The sequence below is a fragment of the Camponotus vicinus genome, unplaced genomic scaffold, assembly GCF_025532165.1.
Source record: "Camponotus vicinus isolate PSW18456_S1 unplaced genomic scaffold, iyCamVici1.0 SCAF_6, whole genome shotgun sequence".
Classification (NCBI taxonomy): Eukaryota; Metazoa; Arthropoda; class Insecta; order Hymenoptera; family Formicidae; genus Camponotus; species Camponotus vicinus.
Genome location: NW_028141978.1, coordinates 18,651,358 through 18,673,144, shown reverse-complemented (window position 1 = coordinate 18,673,144; position 21,787 = coordinate 18,651,358). Strand labels below are relative to the sequence as shown.

At 35.3% G+C, this 21,787-nt stretch overlaps 2 protein-coding genes and 1 pseudogene across 2 annotated transcripts; all 3 read right to left on the bottom strand.

The window, feature by feature from the left end:
• Positions 1-1,874: 1,874 nt before the first annotated feature.
• Positions 1,875-6,019, bottom strand: LOC145973108 (uncharacterized). The gene is made up of 8 exons (XM_083102301.1): positions 5,895-6,019; positions 5,739-5,812; positions 4,495-5,280; positions 4,353-4,394; positions 4,108-4,255; positions 3,375-3,537; positions 3,100-3,299; positions 1,875-2,403 (listed from the first exon to the last, which is right to left on the bottom strand). Exons 1-7 carry the CDS (start codon positions 5,907-5,909, stop codon positions 3,100-3,102), a joined length of 1,428 nt encoding a protein of 475 aa, XP_082958427.1. The 5' UTR covers positions 5,910-6,019; the 3' UTR covers positions 1,875-2,403.
• Positions 5,979-8,307, bottom strand: LOC145973107 (uncharacterized). The gene has a single exon (XM_083102300.1). It carries the CDS (start codon positions 8,142-8,144, stop codon positions 5,979-5,981), a length of 2,166 nt encoding a protein of 721 aa, XP_082958426.1. The 5' UTR covers positions 8,145-8,307.
• A 9,891-nt stretch (positions 8,308-18,198) lies between these two features.
• LOC145973792 (uncharacterized) lies at positions 18,199-19,039 on the bottom strand (annotated as a pseudogene).
• Positions 19,040-21,787: the final 2,748 nt, after the last annotated feature.

The window sequence follows — 21,787 nt, the reverse complement described above, 5'->3', positions numbered from 1 at the left end:
ATTTATTTATTTATATAAAATTTAATTAATGCTTTTAATTAAAATCCTTTTAATGAGCTCATTAATTAATTATTAATTATAATCTGCACTGTTACGACATCCTTTGCTGTTTTTACTACAAATTTGCTTATATATTTGATTATATGAAATTGAGTTAATACTATTAATCTCTCTAAATAGAGGGATAATACTTAAGCAATTTCTTTAAAGTTTCTATTATCAAAAATTTATATTTATATCCATATTTATCTTCATATTTTTATTTAAAAAAAATCAGATATATAATTTATAACCATATACATATAAGCGTTTTATATGTATATAGATCGCTATTTAATTAGTATATATATATATATATATATATATATATATATATATATATATATCACTGATCAATCCTGAAACACTCGATCAATCAACGTTACGAGAAGAACTGACCGAAGCTACCTTTTCTTTCGCTATTAGAATGATATTACATATATCGTACGACGAGTTTGTCGAATGTAGCAATTGGTTAACAAATAGAGAATTTCTAGAGTCTCTATCTAATATTTAATCGTTACAACCAGCACTTTGTAGTATGAATGTAATATCGGCCTTAGACAATTGTGCTTTGCTTCACGCGTATTTAGACGGCGGGAAGATTGACACCATCTATTGCAGAATTATATAATGACTTAATATAATCAACATAGTTAATTTAAAATCTTGAGTCTTAGAATTATTCTTTACATGTTTAGATTTTTAATCTCTTTTCAAATATAATAATTATAGACAAATATAAATATATTATCTATATGTATAAATATAAATATACTGTCTATAGATATTTATATATTTGTCTATAATTATTATATTTGAAAAGAGATTAAAAATTTAAACATATCAAATAACTGCAGGATCAAGATTTTAAATTAATTATATATGTTGATAATATTAAAGTCATTATAATTCTGCAATAAATAGCATCAATTTTTACGCTGCCTATATACGCGTGAAGTAAAGCATAATTGTCTAATAGCGAAAAAAAAGGTTGAGTTCTGTCAGTTCATCTGCAACATCTGATTAATTGAGTTTTTCAGGCTTGATCGGTGATATATCTAATTATTAAATAGCGGAAACGGGTTTAATTGGGTTTTATCTTGACGATGTCATTGGACGCTGAGCCAAGTTGAACAGCATCAATTTCGTCTTGGGAGTTCTCAAGTAATAATAACAGCAACATCTGAAATATATAATACGAATATATTTAATACGTGTGTAGAGTTTTGTTCTATTTTTATAAACATTTTTTATAGAGAGAAAATAAATATGTGATTTTGTTTTAAAAAATAAAAACAATAAAATTTTAGATTTTATTACGTTTTAAATGTAATATGTTAGAAAGTTTCATTTTTATTTCAAATTGCAATTGATTCAGAACTCTATAAGTTCCAGATATTGGTGAGATGCAAGTTTATAAAATTACCTACATTGCTTGTTATTCCAAATTGTAGGCTATGCTCCTTCTCCTAAGCTGCTTCTTTAGTAGCTCTGTTTTTCTGTGAACTTCTGTTGGTAGCAGTTGAATGTGGTTGATTTCTATATCTTCTAGTGCTTTATCCTTGGGGTAATTTGTAGATGATTCTCCAAGCAGGCACTCAAACTTCTCCAATGTGAAAGCATTTGATATTTGATGCTAGATAATTGGCGGAATCTGTCTCGTTTCTTTTTCTAGGAAACAAACACGAATTTGAATTTATATTGGCACTAAAAAGTATTCAAAAGTAATTTGATTGACTAATCAGGATAAAAGAATCTTTGTCCTTATTGGTCTACGGAGATGAAAGTATTTGTAATATCTATATTAGATATCTATATTATATCTATATTACCTATTCTGTAACATTTAACGACAATGTCGCTATCGTTACGTGTTATTGCGCATGTCAAAATACATGTATTTTCGTTAAAAAAATAGGCCTTATAGAATAGGCCTACAGTGGCATTGAAAAGTGCCGATTTAATGTGAATCGAGGTGAATTCCATCTGACACTGAAAAGTGCTGATTTAATGCAAATCGAGATTAATTCCACTGTTGTGAGTAATTAAAAATGTGGCACTTTTCAATGCTGTTTAGCCAATGAAAAGTGCCAGTTGGCGCTAAAAAGTGCCTATTGTTTCTTCATTTTTGTTCTCATCATTGTCTCTCTTTTTGTTCTTTTTGTCCTCGTCTTCAGAGTCACTCCATCTTCTCCCACTTCCATTTTCTTCTTGGTTCCAATTCTCGAGCATACACGAACAATTTTCGTATACGGAAACAATATTCATTCAAATACGAATCATTGTTCGTATGAAAGTTGTTTGTATATGCTCAAGAATTGGGATTTTGATCTTCTTTCTTCATGCATCTTTCCTGTAAATCTACAACAGTCGACCAGCTTTTAATATTGAGAAATGAAAAAGATTAATTATGAAGAATTAACAATATGTTATAACATATATACATGGTCAGAACTTATAGTGAACTTATACAGTAACTTTGTTTCTAAATTTTAACTATTTTTAATGATGCTCAGCCTTAATTTCATGACTTTTCTTTTTCTAATCTAATATTCTATCACTCACTCACTCACTCACTCACTCACTCTCTCTCTCTCTCTCTCTCTCTCTCTCTCTCTCTCTCTCTTTCTCTCATACGCAACTATTTATGTAAAATAAATAGTCGAAAGAGAGAGAGAGAGAGAAAGTGAGTGAGTGAGTGATAAAATATTAGAGTAAAAAAAAGAGTAGTGAAATTAAGGCTGAGCATCATTTAAAAAAGTTAAAAATTTTGAAACAGATGGAGAATTATTCACTAAGTTCTGACCATGTATGTTATAACATTGTTAATTAGATTAGGAATATAAAAAAGTAAATTTTGGTCATGTACAAGGGCTGCTTTTGCCACAGAATCAAAATGATCCAGATAAAAATGATCCTGCACTATTATTGGTTAAATCTGAAATTTCATTATGATGGCTCTAATAAAATTTCAGATTTGACCAATCACAGCGTAGGATCATTTTAATTATGTTGCGAAAGCAGCCCAAAATGTATATTTAGTTTCATACAACTGACCTAATTTTCTTCTGGTTGCATCTCGTCGTGTTCATCGCTCCATAGTGCTCGTTCATTTCTATTTCTTCCTTCCGGACGATGCAAATTGTTGCGGGCCCTATTCCTGTGTCGTTGCTTGGCCGTTCGCAGAGCATCCCGCATATATGTTTGGAATGCAGCCCGCATTGGTCTTTCAAAATTTTTATTTTCGCAGATGGCATCTGTAAAAGGAAACAAATATAAAATAGTACCATTGATAACACAACTGTAGCATTATGTGTAACAGTATATCATACCGTAAATAGCGTTCACCAAACGGGTATTGTATAGTGGTCGTTGATTATCCTCACGCCCGAACCAAGTATATAAGTTCATCAAAGAATCTTGAAATATCTCTTTGAAGCATAAATTAACACTCTCTTTGGCATTAAAACCACCAATAAAAATCAAATAATTCACCTATAAAGAATATTTTGCATTTATATTTTTATTTACATGTAGTCTAAGGGTTCTCACATCGACTTTAAAAGTTCCTATTAAAAATACATTGAGTTTTCTGTTGTATGTAAACGAGATCAATATTTTTTATTCTTGTAATTATCTAAAACTTAATTACATAAAAACTATTGAGAACTTTAAATAAATAAAATATTAAAAAACTAAAAACTTTTACATTTTATCTAAATTAAAAGACTATAACAAATTAGAATTGCTTATTATGTCTTATACAATTACGTTTTATACAATTTTATAGTTAGGTTTTAATTACAAGAATACAAAATATTGATCTCGTTTAAATACAACAGAAAACTTAAATTAAATGTTGAAAAAACTAAATGTATTTTAAATGGAAATTTTTAAAGTCTATGTGGGAACCCTTAGACTCATCGTATTATGTTTTACTAAGAATAAAAATTTTTCTTTTTTTATCGATTAAAAAGTTGGAGAAGGTCCCAGAAGAATTTTCCAAATTGTCAAAACAAACACTCTATAACATATATATAAATGATAAAACTTTATTTTACATACCAATTTCATATATTCTTCATCATTAGCAGTTTGAAATATTTCAACATCTTCAACTGATGATATTGGCAAAAATGCTGGTTTCTCCGGCACATGCCTTCGGTTATTACTCATCTGCGTTAATACTCTGTCCAATTTTTGATGTATTTGTCTGTAAAAAGCACATCATATAAATAATATAATAATATTATATGTTAAAATATAAAATGACAGACATTGTTTATGTACGTAATGCATTTAAAACTTACTGAATTTCCAAAGCTAATTGATCCATTCTTCCATATATGGCTCTAAATATATTAAATAAATAAATATATTATTATATTTCTGTAGATGATTATAGCGTACATATATTTCAATTATAAAAATTTCTGTTCAATGTACACTCACTGAATTTCCGGTCTCACATGAAAATTGTAAAATTCTTCTGAAGCTTGTATTGATGACGAAGAGCTTGGCAGATGACTTGACGATGAAGTTGGCCAGATGTTTAAAGCCTGTAACTGAGTGTTATGTGGTGTATTTAATCGGCTACCAATGTGTTGTGTATGAGTAGCGGCAGCATGTGGTTTGTGTGTGAATGTTTGCGTTGTATCATGAAAATTTTGTCGTGCGTAGGATGATGACTGTGACCTTTCATACATAAAAGATGCTTGTGTTGTGTGAGTGACTGTTGATGGTTGTGCGTAGGATGATGACTGTGTGTTTTCATGCATAAAAGGTGTTTGTGTTGTGTGAGTGACTGTTGATGGTTGTGCGTAGGATGATGACTGTGTGTTTTCATGCATAAAAGGTATTTGTGTTGTGTGAGTGACTGTTGATGGTTGTGCGTAGGATGATGACTGTGTGTTTTCATGCATAAAAGGTGTTTGTGTTGTGTGAGTGACTGTTGATGGTTGGGCATAGGATGACTGTATGCTTTCATGCATAAAAGGTACTTGTGTTGTGGGAGTGACTGTAAATGATTGTGAGTTAGTGAGTGAATGATTAGCATGCATATTAGTATCAGGCGAATGACTCTCTAATACTCCCCGTAACTCAGCGACATCCTTTTCTAATTGAGTGCCCTGTAGCTCCGTCATCTTTCTTCCTGAATCTTCCGCCTCGTCCGAAGATGTCGTTTGAAATCGTCGCGGTTTGATGATATTCCGTTTGGGACGATTCTCCATATCCTTTCTGTAAATATATATATATATATATATATATATATATATATATATATGGGATTAATAATAGGTACTTTCCATTTAGTGACACAAGTCGATACAAATCTAAGGTCTGTTTTTTTTAGCTGCAGAGTTCAGAGTTTATCTTTTCCTTTCCAATGTGGAGTAAAAAAATAAACTTTAAACTGGTGCAGCTAAAAAAAACAGACCTTAAATTTGTGTCATTGAATGGAAAGCACCCAATAAAGTGAAATAAAAAAGTATACATATATATATTCAAATATTATTCTTAAAGAGGGAAACCAGAAGTCACCAGTAGTTGGAGAATATATAGAACATTCAAGAAAATCAATACATGCAAAACAGTTCCTAGAAAAAATTAAAAAATTAGATATTATTTTATGCAAGAAAATCAGAAAATAGCAAATTAAACGACAGAAAAAGCAAATGAATAATCATATAACTTACATAATTACATTTATATATGTTTTAAGTATGATTCCTGTTTTGATTTTCCTCAAGCGCAGAAATGTAGAGAGCATCTAAAATATTTGAAGAATTCAGTAATTATTATATCCATTATAATTAAACTGAGTGAAAATTATATGACACAATTATACTAACCTGTATTCCAGTCATCCTGGAGATTTTGTTTTTCTTCCTGTAAATTATATCTAACGGAACAGCTGTAAATGTGTTTTTATTTTTTTACAGATTATCTGTATGTATAATTGCACTAACTATATACTCGCTGCTAACTTCTGATTCATTTTCATCACTATTACTGTTATCTATTGATGAACCACTCCAATAAGGCATTTTATAACATTTAAAGCGTACCTCATTTACTTGAATACAAAAAATTTCACTACTTATTGCGGAACATTTAAATATTTGAAGTGCTGAGGATAAAATGCCAATATCATAAAATGAATCTATCTTTTGAAATTTTTTTACAACCAGATAATATGTGGTTTTGTCCATGAAGATATTAACAATGAGGCAAATCGATCCGTCATGTAAAATACAGCAATTATCTCGTGTATCCAAACTCAGCAAAATTCTGTTGAATATCAATTTCCGATATTGACAGTTGTTTGGATTAATATTAGGCGGAAGAGGACCTTTATTATGCGCTGAAAATACTTGCGTAGAAGAATCAGTGAGTTTGGAAAAATAAGTTTGACTACGATGCAAATTTGTTTCACAAGCTTCCATCTCTGACATTCTATTAGAAAATTGTTGAAGAGGAAAATTAGGTTTTCTACAATATTTTCTGAAAAGTGGCATATTATTTTCATAAGGAAAAGCAGAAAATGAATCAAGGGGACCTAATTGCCTCACGTCATTTGTGAGATGAAGAAGACCATGCACATTATATGAAATGAATGCTGAACCATACAGATTCTCGCATCGCGCAACAAATTTTTGTAGAGCAATCTCAGCAAAGTTTAAATATGCTTGTGATGGTGAAGTAGAAATCAATATTCTTATGGCAGTATGCACAAACAAAAAATGAGTATATACTTGTTGATTCAGAAGACCGTATGTTACTACTGGACCTGTATACAATAAAAATTGACGAAATTCTGTTGCCTTGTATTTAGAAAATTGATTAATTGTTCTAGGACGTCTTGCAAAATCTGATGGACAATATGTTTTAAGATTATCTAATCTTTGAGATATTACAGCAATGGATTTTGCTGGTAATTTTGAGAAAGGTGTATATTTACCACATATCCATGCGGATAAAAGTTTCTTCATAACGCCCAAACATACTAGATGCATATATTCAAAGGGAACTTGTGAAACCATACCTATGGGTAACATTGACAATGGACTTTTGCCATCTTTGTGATGATCTTCATCTATACATCTTAGATATTCTTCATTTGTTCGAAGAAGATGATTAATACCACCAAATGTATATCTGCCTTCACATCGCAAACCAGAAACTTTGCACTTCGAACAAGGATTTCCAGATGTATGACCTCTGTGATTAAGAACAAAAGCACGAGCTGGTGCATCGGCTATAAAACATCTTAAACGTATTGGTATCTTATTACCAGCAAAATCTATACCACCGTTACTTATTATATTGTTAACATCGGTAACAAATTTTTCAAAAAATAAATTAGGATCATGTGGTTTTTCAGCGCCACTATATATTCCAATTACTATTGGCCTTGTATATTTAATATTTGCAAGTCTACATTGAATTGGCCAGATGTGATTACTTCCTACTCTATCTAAACTACATCCATCTGTATTAAAATCGATTTCTAATTCATATGGTACAGATACCGAAGGAAGACGTGATAATGTTTTAACAATTTCTGCCTCAAGAGAGAAATGAATATATTTTCCTGGATCTACTTCGGATACGACAACAGGTGTTCGTGGAGTTTTTAAAAGAGTTCTAACATCTTTTGGTAACGAAGAGAAGCATGTGTGTGTTCGAAGAACAGATAAAATATTATTACTCTGAACATGTGTAAAATTATTATTGACAAAACACGCGGCTAAACGATCTTGAAATGTTTCTTCAATGGAAGAAATACTGAGAGATGAGGAAGTGGAATCTTCACTGTCATTACTATTACTATTAGACAATATACCATTATCGATATTATTGGTATCTGTAATATTATAGATATTATTAGCAACATTATCCGTAAAAGAAACTTCATTGTCTGTCCGAAAAGAATCAGCAACGTGAAAGGAAGCAGCATTATCCGGCTGCTCGGGCGTAACAGGATCTTGTGAAACATTTAAATGTAAAGTATTTTTAATTTCCAAAGTAATTCGCCTTCGTTGTCTCGCAGACAACCGGTGAAAAGATTTACGCGAAATAGAATATTTAACTGATTTCATACTCGCCTGAAAAATCTTCTAATTATATCCTCTGCGATAACCTTGCGACACTCAAAACTCGAAAGCTCGTCTCGAAAGTCTCAGACTCTTCTAGAATTATGACCTCTGCGATAACCTTGAAGCACGTGGTAGCACTCACGGTGGTTGAATTCAGAAGAACGCGGAAACAGTGCTGGAGGTTATAGGACAAAAATTCGCGCATGCGTAGTAGCGCGCATTAAACGCGCGCAAACGTACGTGACACATATGACTACGTCATGCACGGCAAGGTTTGCTCTGTTATTTGCGTAAATTTTGCGTATCATCGTGCCAGAGCAAACCTTGCTCTATTTTTGCCACAAATTTGTTATCACGCCATGCACGGCAAGATTTGCTCTGTTATTTGCATGAATATTGCGTCTTATCGTACTAGAGTAAACTTTGCTCTATTTTTTCGTAAATTGTCTGTTATACCGTGCATGGCAAGATTTGCTCTGTTTTTGTCACAAATTTGCTTTAAATCGTGTATAAAAAGATTTGCTATTATTGACGTAAAGTTTGTATTTCACCATGATAACATCATTTGCTCTCTTCTATAAGTAAAATTTACGAACAAGCTTTTTTCTGTTAATTGCAGCATCATGTAACGAAAAGTTTTGCCGTAAATTTGCTCGAAATATTTAGACAAGACGAAGCAAGGCAAATGTTTGCCAGAAAATTGTTGTTAAAATTAAAGCAAACTTTGCCGCAAAGCTTTAGCGAAACGTGATTTTATCACTTTTGGCTAGCTGGGTTGTTTCTTTTAATGGATTTACCAAAAATTTTTCTTTTTATATATGTACCCAGATAGCAAAGTCTGTAGAAAACATATCATACCAAGTGTCTGCTATCAATTAATGTTACCCAAAAGGCTACAAATTTGGTACTGAAGCTGTTATTACCAATTAAGTTGACAAATTGATGTCAAAAATCGAGTAGAGCCTGCTCACAGAATCTGACGCAGATTAGTGGCAGAAACCAAGCAGAATCTGCTAACATGACTTGATATCAGATTGTCGACAAAAATCAAGCAGAATCTGCGTACGTATCTGCAATTTGACTGCAGATTGACAGCAGAAGTGGAACAGGGTTTGCATGCGTGATCTGATGGCAAATTGGCAACAAACTGCATTTGATTTGATAGTTCCTTCGCTTACCGCTATGTAATGTATTTTCTCGCAATCAAATTTCTGTCAGAAATATATATAAAGTCGCGATTATTAATAAAAGATCAAAAATATAGTAACTATTTCTATCACTTTAATTTCTGATATGTGATACAAGCAAATAAGATTCAGAATATTAAACTGGTTGGAATCAATAGGATAAATGGAAAATTATTCATTTACTGCTTATTTGAAGCATAAAGGAAGAATTTAATTCTAAATAAATTATATCTCAAGTTTTATAAGTTAAATTTAATTATTTTCACCATTTACTTTATTATTAATTTAATTAAATTGAGTCCTTTACTATGTGAGATATAACTACGATATAACATATTACATATTATATGTTGTATTAAAAGAAAATTGTAATTAACCGATAACTCACCGATAATAGTTTTATTTAGCATCTGACTTAATTAATTTTATTGTATTTATATTACTTATTTATATGAATGCTCAGAAGCTGCAGATTCTGCTCGGGATCTGCTGCCAATCTGCCGTCAGATTACGCGCGCGCAGATCCTGCTCGGTTTCTGCCGACAATTTGACGTCAAGTGATGTTAGCAGATCCTGCTCGGTTTTTGTTGAGAATCTGCTGTCAGATTCTGTGAGCAGGTTTTGCTAGCAAATCGTGAGCCTATTGCAGACATAACGGATGCCAATCTGCTAGCAATTTTTGTGGAAATCTGTCGCCAATCTGCTGGCAAATTGCGCGCATTTTGCTTATTGGGTATATATAGTTATAGTTAGTTATTTTATTCCTTGCCTTTTGGCTTAGGATGAACTTCCGGTTTACATCAAATCACAGTTGATTAACTTAAGATACAATAATATAATAAAATAAAATTATAGTATAAATTATATAAATGCAAATATATATACAGGGTGCATCAATCTAATTAAAATAAATTTAACACTGTGTATCTAATAAATTACAGCTTATAAAATATGAAACGTTTTAAAGAAAGAAGAATCAGGCTTTTAGTATTATTTTTGTAGTTAAATTATTTCTTATATCAAAAGTTGTGCATCTGTAAAAATGTCACAAAATGATATATATATGTATATATATATATATATATATATATATATATATATATATATATCATCAGCAAATCTGATCTGAAATGTATAATACTAACTGTTACTTGGTGTTTGCTAGGATATATACCCAGTAAGCAAAATGTTAGCAGGTTGGCAGCAGATTGGCAGCAAATTCGATCAGAATCCCACACCAGAACCGTAGCATCTGTGTCTGCATTAAGGTGAAAGCATATAAAATTGCATAGGCGCATAACCATAAGCATAAAGAAATTGATCCACAAATATACCCACAAATTGGTCCACAAATATACCCACACAGCACATTATACTAAAAGATAACGAAAAGATGTTTTTTTAAGTTATCTTTTCGACAAAACGAAAAGATGTCTATAAAGACATCTTTTCGCTTTGTCGAAAAAGATGACATAAAAAAGATATAATAGTATGTGGCACGTGTTTCTTCGCTTGCCGCTACGCGGCGAGCCATTCTTAACTTATCTCGTATTTAATATTTATCACGAAATGTATATAAAGAATTAGTAATTAATATAAGATCTGAAGCATATTTTTGCCTTTTACGAGCAGTAATGCCAGAAAGAGGATACTGCTCGCACGCATCAATCAGAGAGAGCCACATACATGTGCTACGCAGAATGATTGTATGCGTGTGAGCCAGATTCTTTTCCTGACATTACTGTTTATCAGTTTAATTTCTGACAAATTGAATTTAAAATAATTTATTTAATAATCTGGATTTCTTGTTGGGATTCAGAATATTAAACAGATTATTAGAAATTAGGTGGATAAATGGGAGAAATAGCCCATTTATTGCGTGTATTGAAGTATTCCTACTACCGAATGTCGATAATCTATATAGAATGAATCAAGTCATCTTTTAGTCATCATATGGACAAGACTAAAAAGTCACTGAATCGGGTCATGAGATGACTTTTAGCCATCTTTCCGTCGGCTTAACGATGTCAGTAAAAGATGTCTGTGACAAAAAAATGTCCAGTTTTAGTAGTACTTTTAGACGACTTGGTGCTGTGTGGGTATGCATAAGAAAATGAACCAATCAATCTTTTATACTTATGGTTATGTGCTCCTGCAATTTTATGTGCTTCCACCTTTAAGCTTTTGTTTTGAAAATAGAGTCTGTAAAACATAACCCGTCAACAACTGTCGGTAGAAACCGAGCAGGATCTGCGCGACGCAATTTGATGTCAGATTGCCAGCAGAAACCGAGCAGAATCTGCGCATGCCACCTGATGGCAAATTGACAGCAGAAACTGAACACGATTTGCGCTTACTTTTATTAATGTTATATAAATGCAACAAAATTGATTATTACAGGTGCTAAATAAGAATATTATCGACAAGTTAATTATAATTTTCTTCTAAAATGACATATATGTCATATGTTATATCGTAATATATGTTAATGTAATATATGTTATATCGTAGTTATATCTCATATAGCGAAGGACTAATTCAATTTAATTAAATTAATAATAAAGTAAATGGTGAAAATAATTAAATTTAACTTATAAAACTTGAGATGTAATTTATTTAGAATTAAATTCTTGCTTTATGCCTCAAATAGGCAGTACATGAATAATTTTCCATTTATCATATTGATTCCAATCAGTTTAATATTCTAAATTTTATCTGCTATCAGATATCAGAAATTAAATGATAGAAATTAAAATGATAATTACTATATTCTGATCTTTTATTAATATTCGCGACTTTATATATATTTCTGACAGAAATTAGATTACGAGAAAGTACAGCTCACGTAGGGGTAAGCGAAGGAACTATCGAATCATGCAAACTCTGTTTCTGCCATTAATCTGCTATCAGAGATTGTGTGCACAGATTCTGCTCGATTTTTGTTATCAAGTTGCTATCAAATTGCGCCTCACAGATCCTGTTAAATTTCTGCCATCAATCTGCCATCAGTTATATCTGCAGCCTTTACTCTATTTCTGCCGATAATTTGACATCAAATTTGCGCAGATCCTGGTCGGTTTCTGCCGACAATCTGTTGTCAAATTGCGCCGCACAGGTCCTGTTCAATTTCTGCCATCAATCTGACGTCAGTTATATCAACAAGTTTTTTTCAAATAATTAGTACAATAAATGCGGCATACGAATCAACTTGTAACAATTAAATGTTCGAAACATAATTGGAATCGCATATCAGGTAATCAATCATATAAGGATCAAGAAATTAAAATTTTAATAAACATCGATCGACTCACGACGATTCTCTTTCTTTTCTGCTTTCTTTTAACGATCTGATGCATGATTCAGCCACGACTGTATGGCATCTTCCATTATTTTCAGATTTGCTGATGTATGCAGAGAAGCAACAGAATCTGTAACAGATTAAATAATATTTTACGTAGAATAAATTTTGCAGAAAAAAAATGTGCATGAGAAGAAGCATTGAAGTAACAAATTATTAGTAATTATTAATTATTAATTTTGGAAAATATGTTACGTATATACACATGAAATTGACAAAAAAAATATTGTATATATAATCAAATATTTAAACTGTATAATATGAATGTTATAATAATAATCTTTCTACGACTTACTCAGAATAAGTTTTGAAATAAGTAAATCTTTAAATCGGATAGTATATTTTTGTCCACTCCAAGAATATTGTACAGCTAAATTATCTGTCATTATCCTTTGTTACGTCCAGACCCTGGAATGGATGGGCCGTATGGAAGAACGTAACTTACTTACCCCGTGACACACTTTATTCGGGCGTGTGTATGGATCGGATCGAACGAATGTGAAGGGCCTGACACAGGTCAGCGACCGAAGGTCTCTTTAACGCTGCGTTTTTAAGCCTATTCGTTTGGTGGTCCCTTTTCGGCAAAGGAATTTAATCCTTGTTACGCGGGATGGGACCTAGTGCGATCTCAGGATTTAGGGAAGAGAACGGGTTAAATAATTAAATTATACATTAAATTAAAAATACATATATTATAAAAAAAATAAAGAAAGAAAAATACATCTTAACAGTTGTAAATATGCGTGAGTGAGTATCTGTGTGTGTATGTATATATTCTCGCGGGTGTTACAATCGTTTGGAGGTCATCAGTCAGAATATACAGGGAAGAATTTACGTTAAGAATTAAATTCCGACTGGTTAATACAATATACATATAATTAATATAATATAAGAAATAAAACAGAATAAAAAGTGAATGTGTAATAAAAATATGAATAACGTTTACTCATTAAAGGAAGTATAGAATTCGTCGCTTGCGCATATGTGTTATAGTTAGAATTAAAATTTTCTAAATTCGCTGAAACACAGGTCTAAATTAAAATACAATAATAAAATTAAGATAAGAGATTCGCCAAGTCTAAGTTCGAAAATTATTCATCTATTTCAACGGTTTCTCCCAAAAGCAGTGATAATACAAAAAAAAATAATATAAAGAGGAAAAAAAATAATAAAAAATAATAATAAAAAAAAATAAAAAATAATAATAATAATGCAAAGATGGAAAATTAAAAGAAAATTAAAGGGAGTAAGGAAAAAATAGAAATGAAGAGTTAAATATATATAAAGAAGGGCTGAAACGAGATATAAAGATAGAAAACAATACAAATTCTCGGTAAATAAATCAGAAAAGGCAACTAAAAGGAAATAAGAATTAAGGAGTAATCGCGAACCACCTTCCGGAGATTCCAGGCGAATGGGGAGTCGTTCGCGAACCACCTTGCGAAGATTCCAGGCGAACGGGAATCGTTCGCGAACCACCTTGCGGAGATTCCAGGCGAACTGGGAAATTATTCGCGAACCGCCTTTCGGAGATTCTAGGCGAATTAGGAAGAACAAGGAATGAGACTGGAGGAGAGGTGAGACAAGGATTGATTGATTGATAGTAATTAGTAAAAATTTAATGGTTATTAAACCGTTTAGAATTATTTGTCAGACATAAATTTTAAATTGTAAGATAGTAAGATATGGGAAAGGGAGAAAATAAAAATTACTTAATTTTACTCACAACTCGTTGGCATCACAAAAATGAGTGCGTTGATAAAATTGCAATAGCTGAGGTCGGAGGTTTATAACATGAAAAGCTGGGTAATGGAGATGTTCATCAGAAAATTCACACGATGCACAATTAAATGTTAACAAAATCATTTTCACTGTGATATAAAACAGATTAATAACTCAATTGCATAACGCAAAAAAAAGGATCCCCGATTCTATATAATTTCAAAATTGAATGACTGAATCTTGACTGGAACTGTGAACTGAACTTTCAACTGCACTGCTGCTCGTCGGAAGAATTAGCGTACTGAACTGTCAAATGTAGTGCTTATTATAGTGCGTCGCGCCTTGCGCTTGCATTTTAAAGTTATTACTCCTCCTCCTTACTGGATGGTGGGAATCTTTTGTAATAATTTTAATACTCCCTTCTTAAGGACAAGGAGGCTGATTTTTGGGAGGATAAGCGTTTCTTAAGATTTTAATTGGTTAAGCCCTTTGGCTCAAGACTTAGCTCCATCCAGTAGAGAGTGGAAGAAAGTTGATTAGCTTATCGTTCTTGATGATTTAACGATTCGGAGAACGCTTGAGGATGGCCTGTCGAACGAGCGCACGTACACTATCAATTTCAAGAATATTGCTGTATGTTTAGATTTTGACAATCTTCCCGAGAACCAGATCTTTATTTTAAAAATTCTTTAGATAGAGAGGCTTCGAACATAAAGCCGTACCAATAGATACGGGACAGTTGGAATTTCTTATAACAACTTTTCATCTTATATAATTCACGAATTTATTTAGAGTTTCGTTAACGCTATCTCGACTGGCCATTCTCAGTATTAGATTTGTTAGGTTTAAATGGTTATATACGCGGGTTAGGTTGCGTTTTTCTATGCGTTATCCGAAGAAGGATTGTTTTGTGTTTCAAATGCAAGCCGATCCTTGATTTTTTTCTTCCACGATATCGTTTCGAAGAAAGAAAAGAATCGTGGAGGCCACCGGACGTAACAAGTAGGTATACAAGGCGGGTTCTAACCCTAGGATCTCAGGGGGGGTGAGGGGCGAGGGGATCCGGGGGGAGGGGTAATGACGTCACGCGGGGGGTAATGACGTCACGCGGGGGTAATGACGTCCCGCGGGGGAGGGGTAATGACGTCACGCGGGGGGGGGGGGTAATGACGTCACGCGGGGGTAATGACGTCACGCGGGGGGGTTGATGACGTCACGCGGGGGGGTGACGTCACGCGGGGTGGGGTAATGACGTCACGCGGGGAGGGGGTAATGACGTCACGCGGGGAGGTAATGACGTAACGCGGGGGAGGGGTAATGACGTCACGCGGGGGAGAGGGACCTCCCCGGTACACCCCTCACCCCTCACCCCAATATAAGTAACAGCTCTCGCGGTAGCCCACCCCCTCACCCCCTCACCCCAAATCGCAAGTAATATTATATTACATGCCCGGTTATCGCAATGATAAGTAATTTTATCGCAATGATAAGTAATATTATATTACCCGGTTATCGCAAGTATAAGTAATATTATATTACATACCCGGTTATCGCAATGATAAGTAATTTTATCGCAATGATAAGTAATATTATATTACATACCCTAACGCGTCGGGACATGTTTTCGCAAACAAATGGCGACCCCCAGAATCATCTTCCACGATTTTTTCTCGGAAGGAATGCAACGCGTATCAGCGCCGATGTTCGGCTGCTTCGCGCCTTTGTTTCAAAGATAAGAAAGGATTAGATGAAATTTATATAAGGAGAATTGGATGTTTTATCGCAAGTATAAGTAATATTATATTACATACCCGGTTATCGCAATGATAAGTAATTTTATCGCAATGATAAGTAATATTATATTACATACCCTAACGCGTCGGGACATGTTTCTTCGTGGATATTACATTACGGTGAGCGCCGATGTTCGGCTGCTGGAATTTATAAACAATATAAAATAGATAGTGCCTGATTTCATTACTGTGATATTACTTCATGGAAGTTTTGAGAGGAATGGGGGCTGAAACTTATGGAGAGGGTCTGTCTCCACGTCAAAAAGTCTTCAGCTTTCGTGCAGTGAACGTAAGAGTAAAGTGCATAAAATGAATATAGAAGAAGAGGTTATTATCGTCGAAGATAGTGATGAAAATGTGGAGGTTGTGGATGTTGAAGACTCATCTGATGATGAAAATATGGAAATAGATGTTGAAAATGTGGAGGTTGTGGATGTTGAAGACTCATCTGATGATGAAAATATCGAAATAGATGTTGAAAATGTGGAGGTTGTGGATGTTGAAGACTCATCTGATGATGAGATAGGACATTTGGAAGACTTTGGCTACGACAGCGAGTGCAATGAGGAACTAAGTGAGGAACTAAGTGAGATACAGGTGCGAGCGTTAAAACGAGCTGACATTCGCGATATCGACTTAATTCAAAAAATGTGCTGCATCTTCTTTTATTATGAAACACTTAACAGTGAAACACTTAACAGTGAAAAATTTTGCACAGCGTGTTTTCTACGAGTAACAGACTTGTTTTCACGTGCTCGTGCTGTGCGTATACATGAGACTCAACGATACGTTTTCCTATTAGGAGAAAGATGCTGCGAATGTAAAGCCTCAGTGTCTCAAATAGTTTCATGCGGTCTGTGTCCTATTTGCATTCAATAAACTTTCAAAGATTGTGCTGGCACAGTGGACATTTATGAATGTGAAAATTCAGCAAGTGTTGTAAAAATGGTAGCTAAAAAAAAATCAATGAACATGTCTTCGGTGTTGCAATATTTAAGAAATCGCGAACTTGGTGTAGGAAATTCTCCAACCGCAACCTCCAATCTACAATGTTATATACGGATTACAGAGAGGAATAGATTAGAGGCAGCCATTTGCAAAGATTGCTGTTTGCCAGGCGGGAATCGACAAGCGTGTTCTAAAAGGATGCAAGAAATCCATCAACATATCCATTGGTTGCTATATCTAGAATATACCATCGGTTATGATTCTGATTCTGATTCTAATACGGATGCTGATCATTAATTGGAGGTAGGTCGCATGTGTAGGTATTTATTTTCAAATTATTAAAATAATTAATAAATTTTTTTATGTGCAGAAGGAGTCACCGACCATCACCCCGCGCCGTCACCTCTCTTCCACCATCCAGCCGCCCCACCATCGCCTCTCATCGACACCACCACATCGCCGTTGTCGTTGCCCTCCTATTCATTTATATTTTTATATTTTAAATCCTTTTAAATTTTTCTTACATTATCTTTTACACACACACACACACACACACACACATTGTATAATACACATTTTATTTTTATTAAAAAAGTATTAATATAAAAAAAAAATCTTATTTATTTTCAAAATTCCTCTCTCTTTCCTTTGCTCCATTTATTACTAAACTATAAAAAACTATTAAACAGAAAAATTATATTAAATTATCAAAAATAATTTCATTGCGCTATATCTCTCACCGCGCTCTTGCCGCGTGCGCTTCTTTCTCACCGCGCCGTATCTCTCGCCGCGTGCGCCTCTCTCTCGCCGCGCCGCGCTATCTCTTCTCTCGCGTGCGCCGTATCACTCCTTCGCGCTGTCTCTTTCTTTCTTTCCTAGTGTTTGCTCTCTCATGATAACTCTCTCGCAAAGAGTTATGCATGAAAGCTGGGACGGGAGAGCGCGCCAAACGCAAAGAAAGTACACCATGACATAGACTTATAACTATTTATTCTGCTTATATTTAGTATACAAATATAATTTTTGTCTTACATATTAAGAATTAAAAGCTAAAGCTGCCAGCTCGCAATCGACGAGTTGATGCTTGTTGAAGGTGTCGCTAGCGCGTATTACGTCGATACTTCTTTCGGATCCGTTACAGTGGACGCGATATTGGAGAATAGCGTAAATTTGACATCAACTGTCTCGGTCACTCTAACCAATCGAGCAAAAGTTACATCTATACATTGATCGAGATCGAACATAGGGTGTAACGTCGATTCGATCATCATCATGCGTACGTCTGAAGATTCGAGACTTATGAGTTTAGCGTCGTTAATCGTATGAACTCGCACTGTTAGCGGCCCAACACTTATAAAATTGTAGATGTCTTGAGAGCCGTTCCGAAGGAGATTTAGAATGTTATGACGTTGCTCACAGAGTCCCTTCCACGTTTCGAGAGATAATATCAGTTCCTTTCCCCGATGATCTTTTATGGCAATCACCACGTAACTCGGCGGACCCACGTTGATACCAATTTCGAGGAATTTGAATTCCGTAGCAGTCAATGCGTATCGTCTACCTAGTATACGAACCGCACGACGCTCCAACGAAATGCTACGGGAAAAATTAAAATTAACTAATAGTAATAATAATAAAATGTGTAAAAACAGAAAAAATAGAAAGAAGTTAAACGAAACTTACTCGTCACATTTCTTCTCAAACAATGGAGTTTTATCACGACTCGGCACGTAATTATTCACGTGTCTTCCGATGCCGCCGCCGCCGCTGCTGCTGCTGCTTCTTTCGACGTAGTACATTTCTCTGGGGGTTATGAAAAGTGAACCACCAAGTGAACGGTTAACGCGACACTGATCGTACAGGAATTAACCGAGTATACGTGACGCTCATCCTCCAAAAGTATAATGTGGTGGGGGATCAATGCTTCTAACGCTTTGAAATTTAGGAGAAGGGGGAGACGGCGCTCGGACAAAAGAATTCTTAGAAACGCAAGGAAAGGATTAGGGTGGGGAAATAAGAGATAACACATATTAATGTTTACATATTTTATTTTTCTTGCAATTCTTTCTGGCGTTGCGACCACCAGTTAAATATTTTGAATATATTTTGTAATGCGCAATTCTTAACATGTTTTCCACATCGCATACTATTGGTAATATCTAATTTATTTAGAGAATCAATATCTTCGTAATCTGGATCCAAGGTTTCAATGATATAGCCGTTTCCCGCATCGTCTAGTATATCGGTCAGCCTTTCTCGCTTTTCAAGTCCTTTAACGTACACGACAGACGATTCTTCTTCTTCTTCTTCTTCTTCTTCGTGTATCGTACCAACGACAGCTGTTGTAATTACACGCTGAGCCAAGCCATACGGAACGTTTCCGTCTTCCCATTGTAATCCGTGATGATTTCTAATCAGCCATGAGACTTGACATCGCTCAGATTTTGTAAGCACTCTCCACGGTACGGGACTTGCGAAAAAGTAATGCGAGAGAACATATCCCTTTCTCAGGATTGCCGCTTCCTTAACGACAAAATTTCTCCCGACAATAAATCCTTGCAGATCCACAAACGTTGGTACGGACATGACGAGATCTCTCTCTCTCGTCGCGAGGAATGGCTACACTCTAAAACCAACGCCTCGCAACACTTTGATTTATATATCCTGCTCTTCTTCCCCTCTCTCTCTTGTGTCGCGAACACTTAGGTGATTTTGCGTACAACGTTGGTCAACGGATTGTACTCACGCGATCGTGTATGATGAGACAGTACGCAGTGGTATTCGTCGGCACGTTCTCCTTACACTCGAATTCCAATCTCACATCCACGGTTGCGCTCTTGACCGATTCGTTTTGTCGAGAACAATCGAACGCCAACGAACGGGCTAGGAACGTCTATCGAAAGTCTATCAAACGTCTATCGAACGCCAACGGACGACAACGAATGGTTCAAGAACGGCAGTGAACGACTATCAAACGTGTAAGGAACGTCTATCGAACGCCAGCGAACATCCATTGAACATCTATCAAACGCCAATGAACGCCAACGAACGGGCCAGGAACGTCTATCGAATGTCTATCGAACGTCTATCGAACGCCAACGGACGCCAACGAATGGGTCAAGAACGGCAGTGAACGACTATCAAACGTGTGAGGAACGTCTATCGAACGCCAACGAACGGGCCAGGAACGTCTATCGAACGTCTATCGAACGCCAACGAACGGGTCAGAAACGTCTATCGAACGTCTATCGAACGCCAAAGAACGCCAACGAACGGGCCAGGAACGTCTATCGAACGTCTATCGAACGCCAACGGACGCCAACGAATGGGTCAAGAACGGCAGTGAACGACTATCGAACGTGTGAGGAACGTCTATCGAACGCCAACGAACGGGCCAGGAACGTCTATCGAACGTCTATCGAACGCCAAAGAACGTCTATCGAACGTCTATCGAACGCCAACGAACGGGTCAGGAACGTCTATCGAACGTCTATCGAACGACTATCGAACGTCAACGATGGATCGGCGATCGGGAATAACCGGGGAAGCGAAGAAACAACATAGTTTAGAGAAATGGCAGTTGGTGAACGAACTGCACGCATCGGCGAGAAAAAATTTTCCCCGAAGATACGTCATAGTGCGGGGATACGATGACCTGTGGCAAGCTGACATCGTCGAGATGTGTCCGTACTCTCGTTTCAACAGAGGTTACCGCTACATACTCACAGTCATCGATGCGTTGAGCAAGCACGCGTGGGCCGTACCACTCAAGAGTAAAGGCGGAAGCGAGACAGCTGACGCTATCGCCGAGATAATTCGAGATAGCAAGAGATGTCCGAAAAACATACAGACCGATAAAGGAAAGGAATTTTATAATGCCGACGTGCAACAGCTCGTGCGAAAATATAACATCAATCACTATTCTACGTATTCGGTATTGAAGGCATCGATCGTTGAGCGATTCAATCGCACGCTGAAAAACGACATGTGGAAGATGTTTACGCTGAACGGATCTTACAAGTGGATCCACGCGTTGCCGCGACTCGTATCGGATTACAACGCGCGCAAGCATCGAACGATCGGTATGCAACCCGTCGACGTTACCCCCGCGATCGCTGAAAGACTCATGACTACGGTGTACAACCGCGTAAATATCGCGGGTCCGGCGAAATTCAAAGTAGGTGACTCGGTACGCGTTAGCAAGTACAAGACAATTTTCGAGAAGGGTTACACGCCAAATTGGACAACCGAGGTGTTTAAAATTGTAAAAGTGCAGCATACTAATCCCGTAAGCTATTTACTCGAGGACTATCGCAAAACATCTATCGCCGGAGCGTTCTACGAGCACGAGTTGCATCGCGCGAATTATCCGGACGTATATCTCGTGGAGAAAGTACTGCGCAGGAGGGGTGACGAGGTTTACGTGAAATGGCTGGGATTTGACAATTCGCACAACTCTTGGATACATAAGGACAATGTGATTAATTAATCATACAGTGTTTATTTTTCATTTTCAAGAAAAAATATGTACAGCATATAAAAATATACATGAAATATATAAAATACAAAAATCTTTATTAATACATCCTTCCCAATAATCGTATATAATACAATATATGAAATATGAAATACATATAT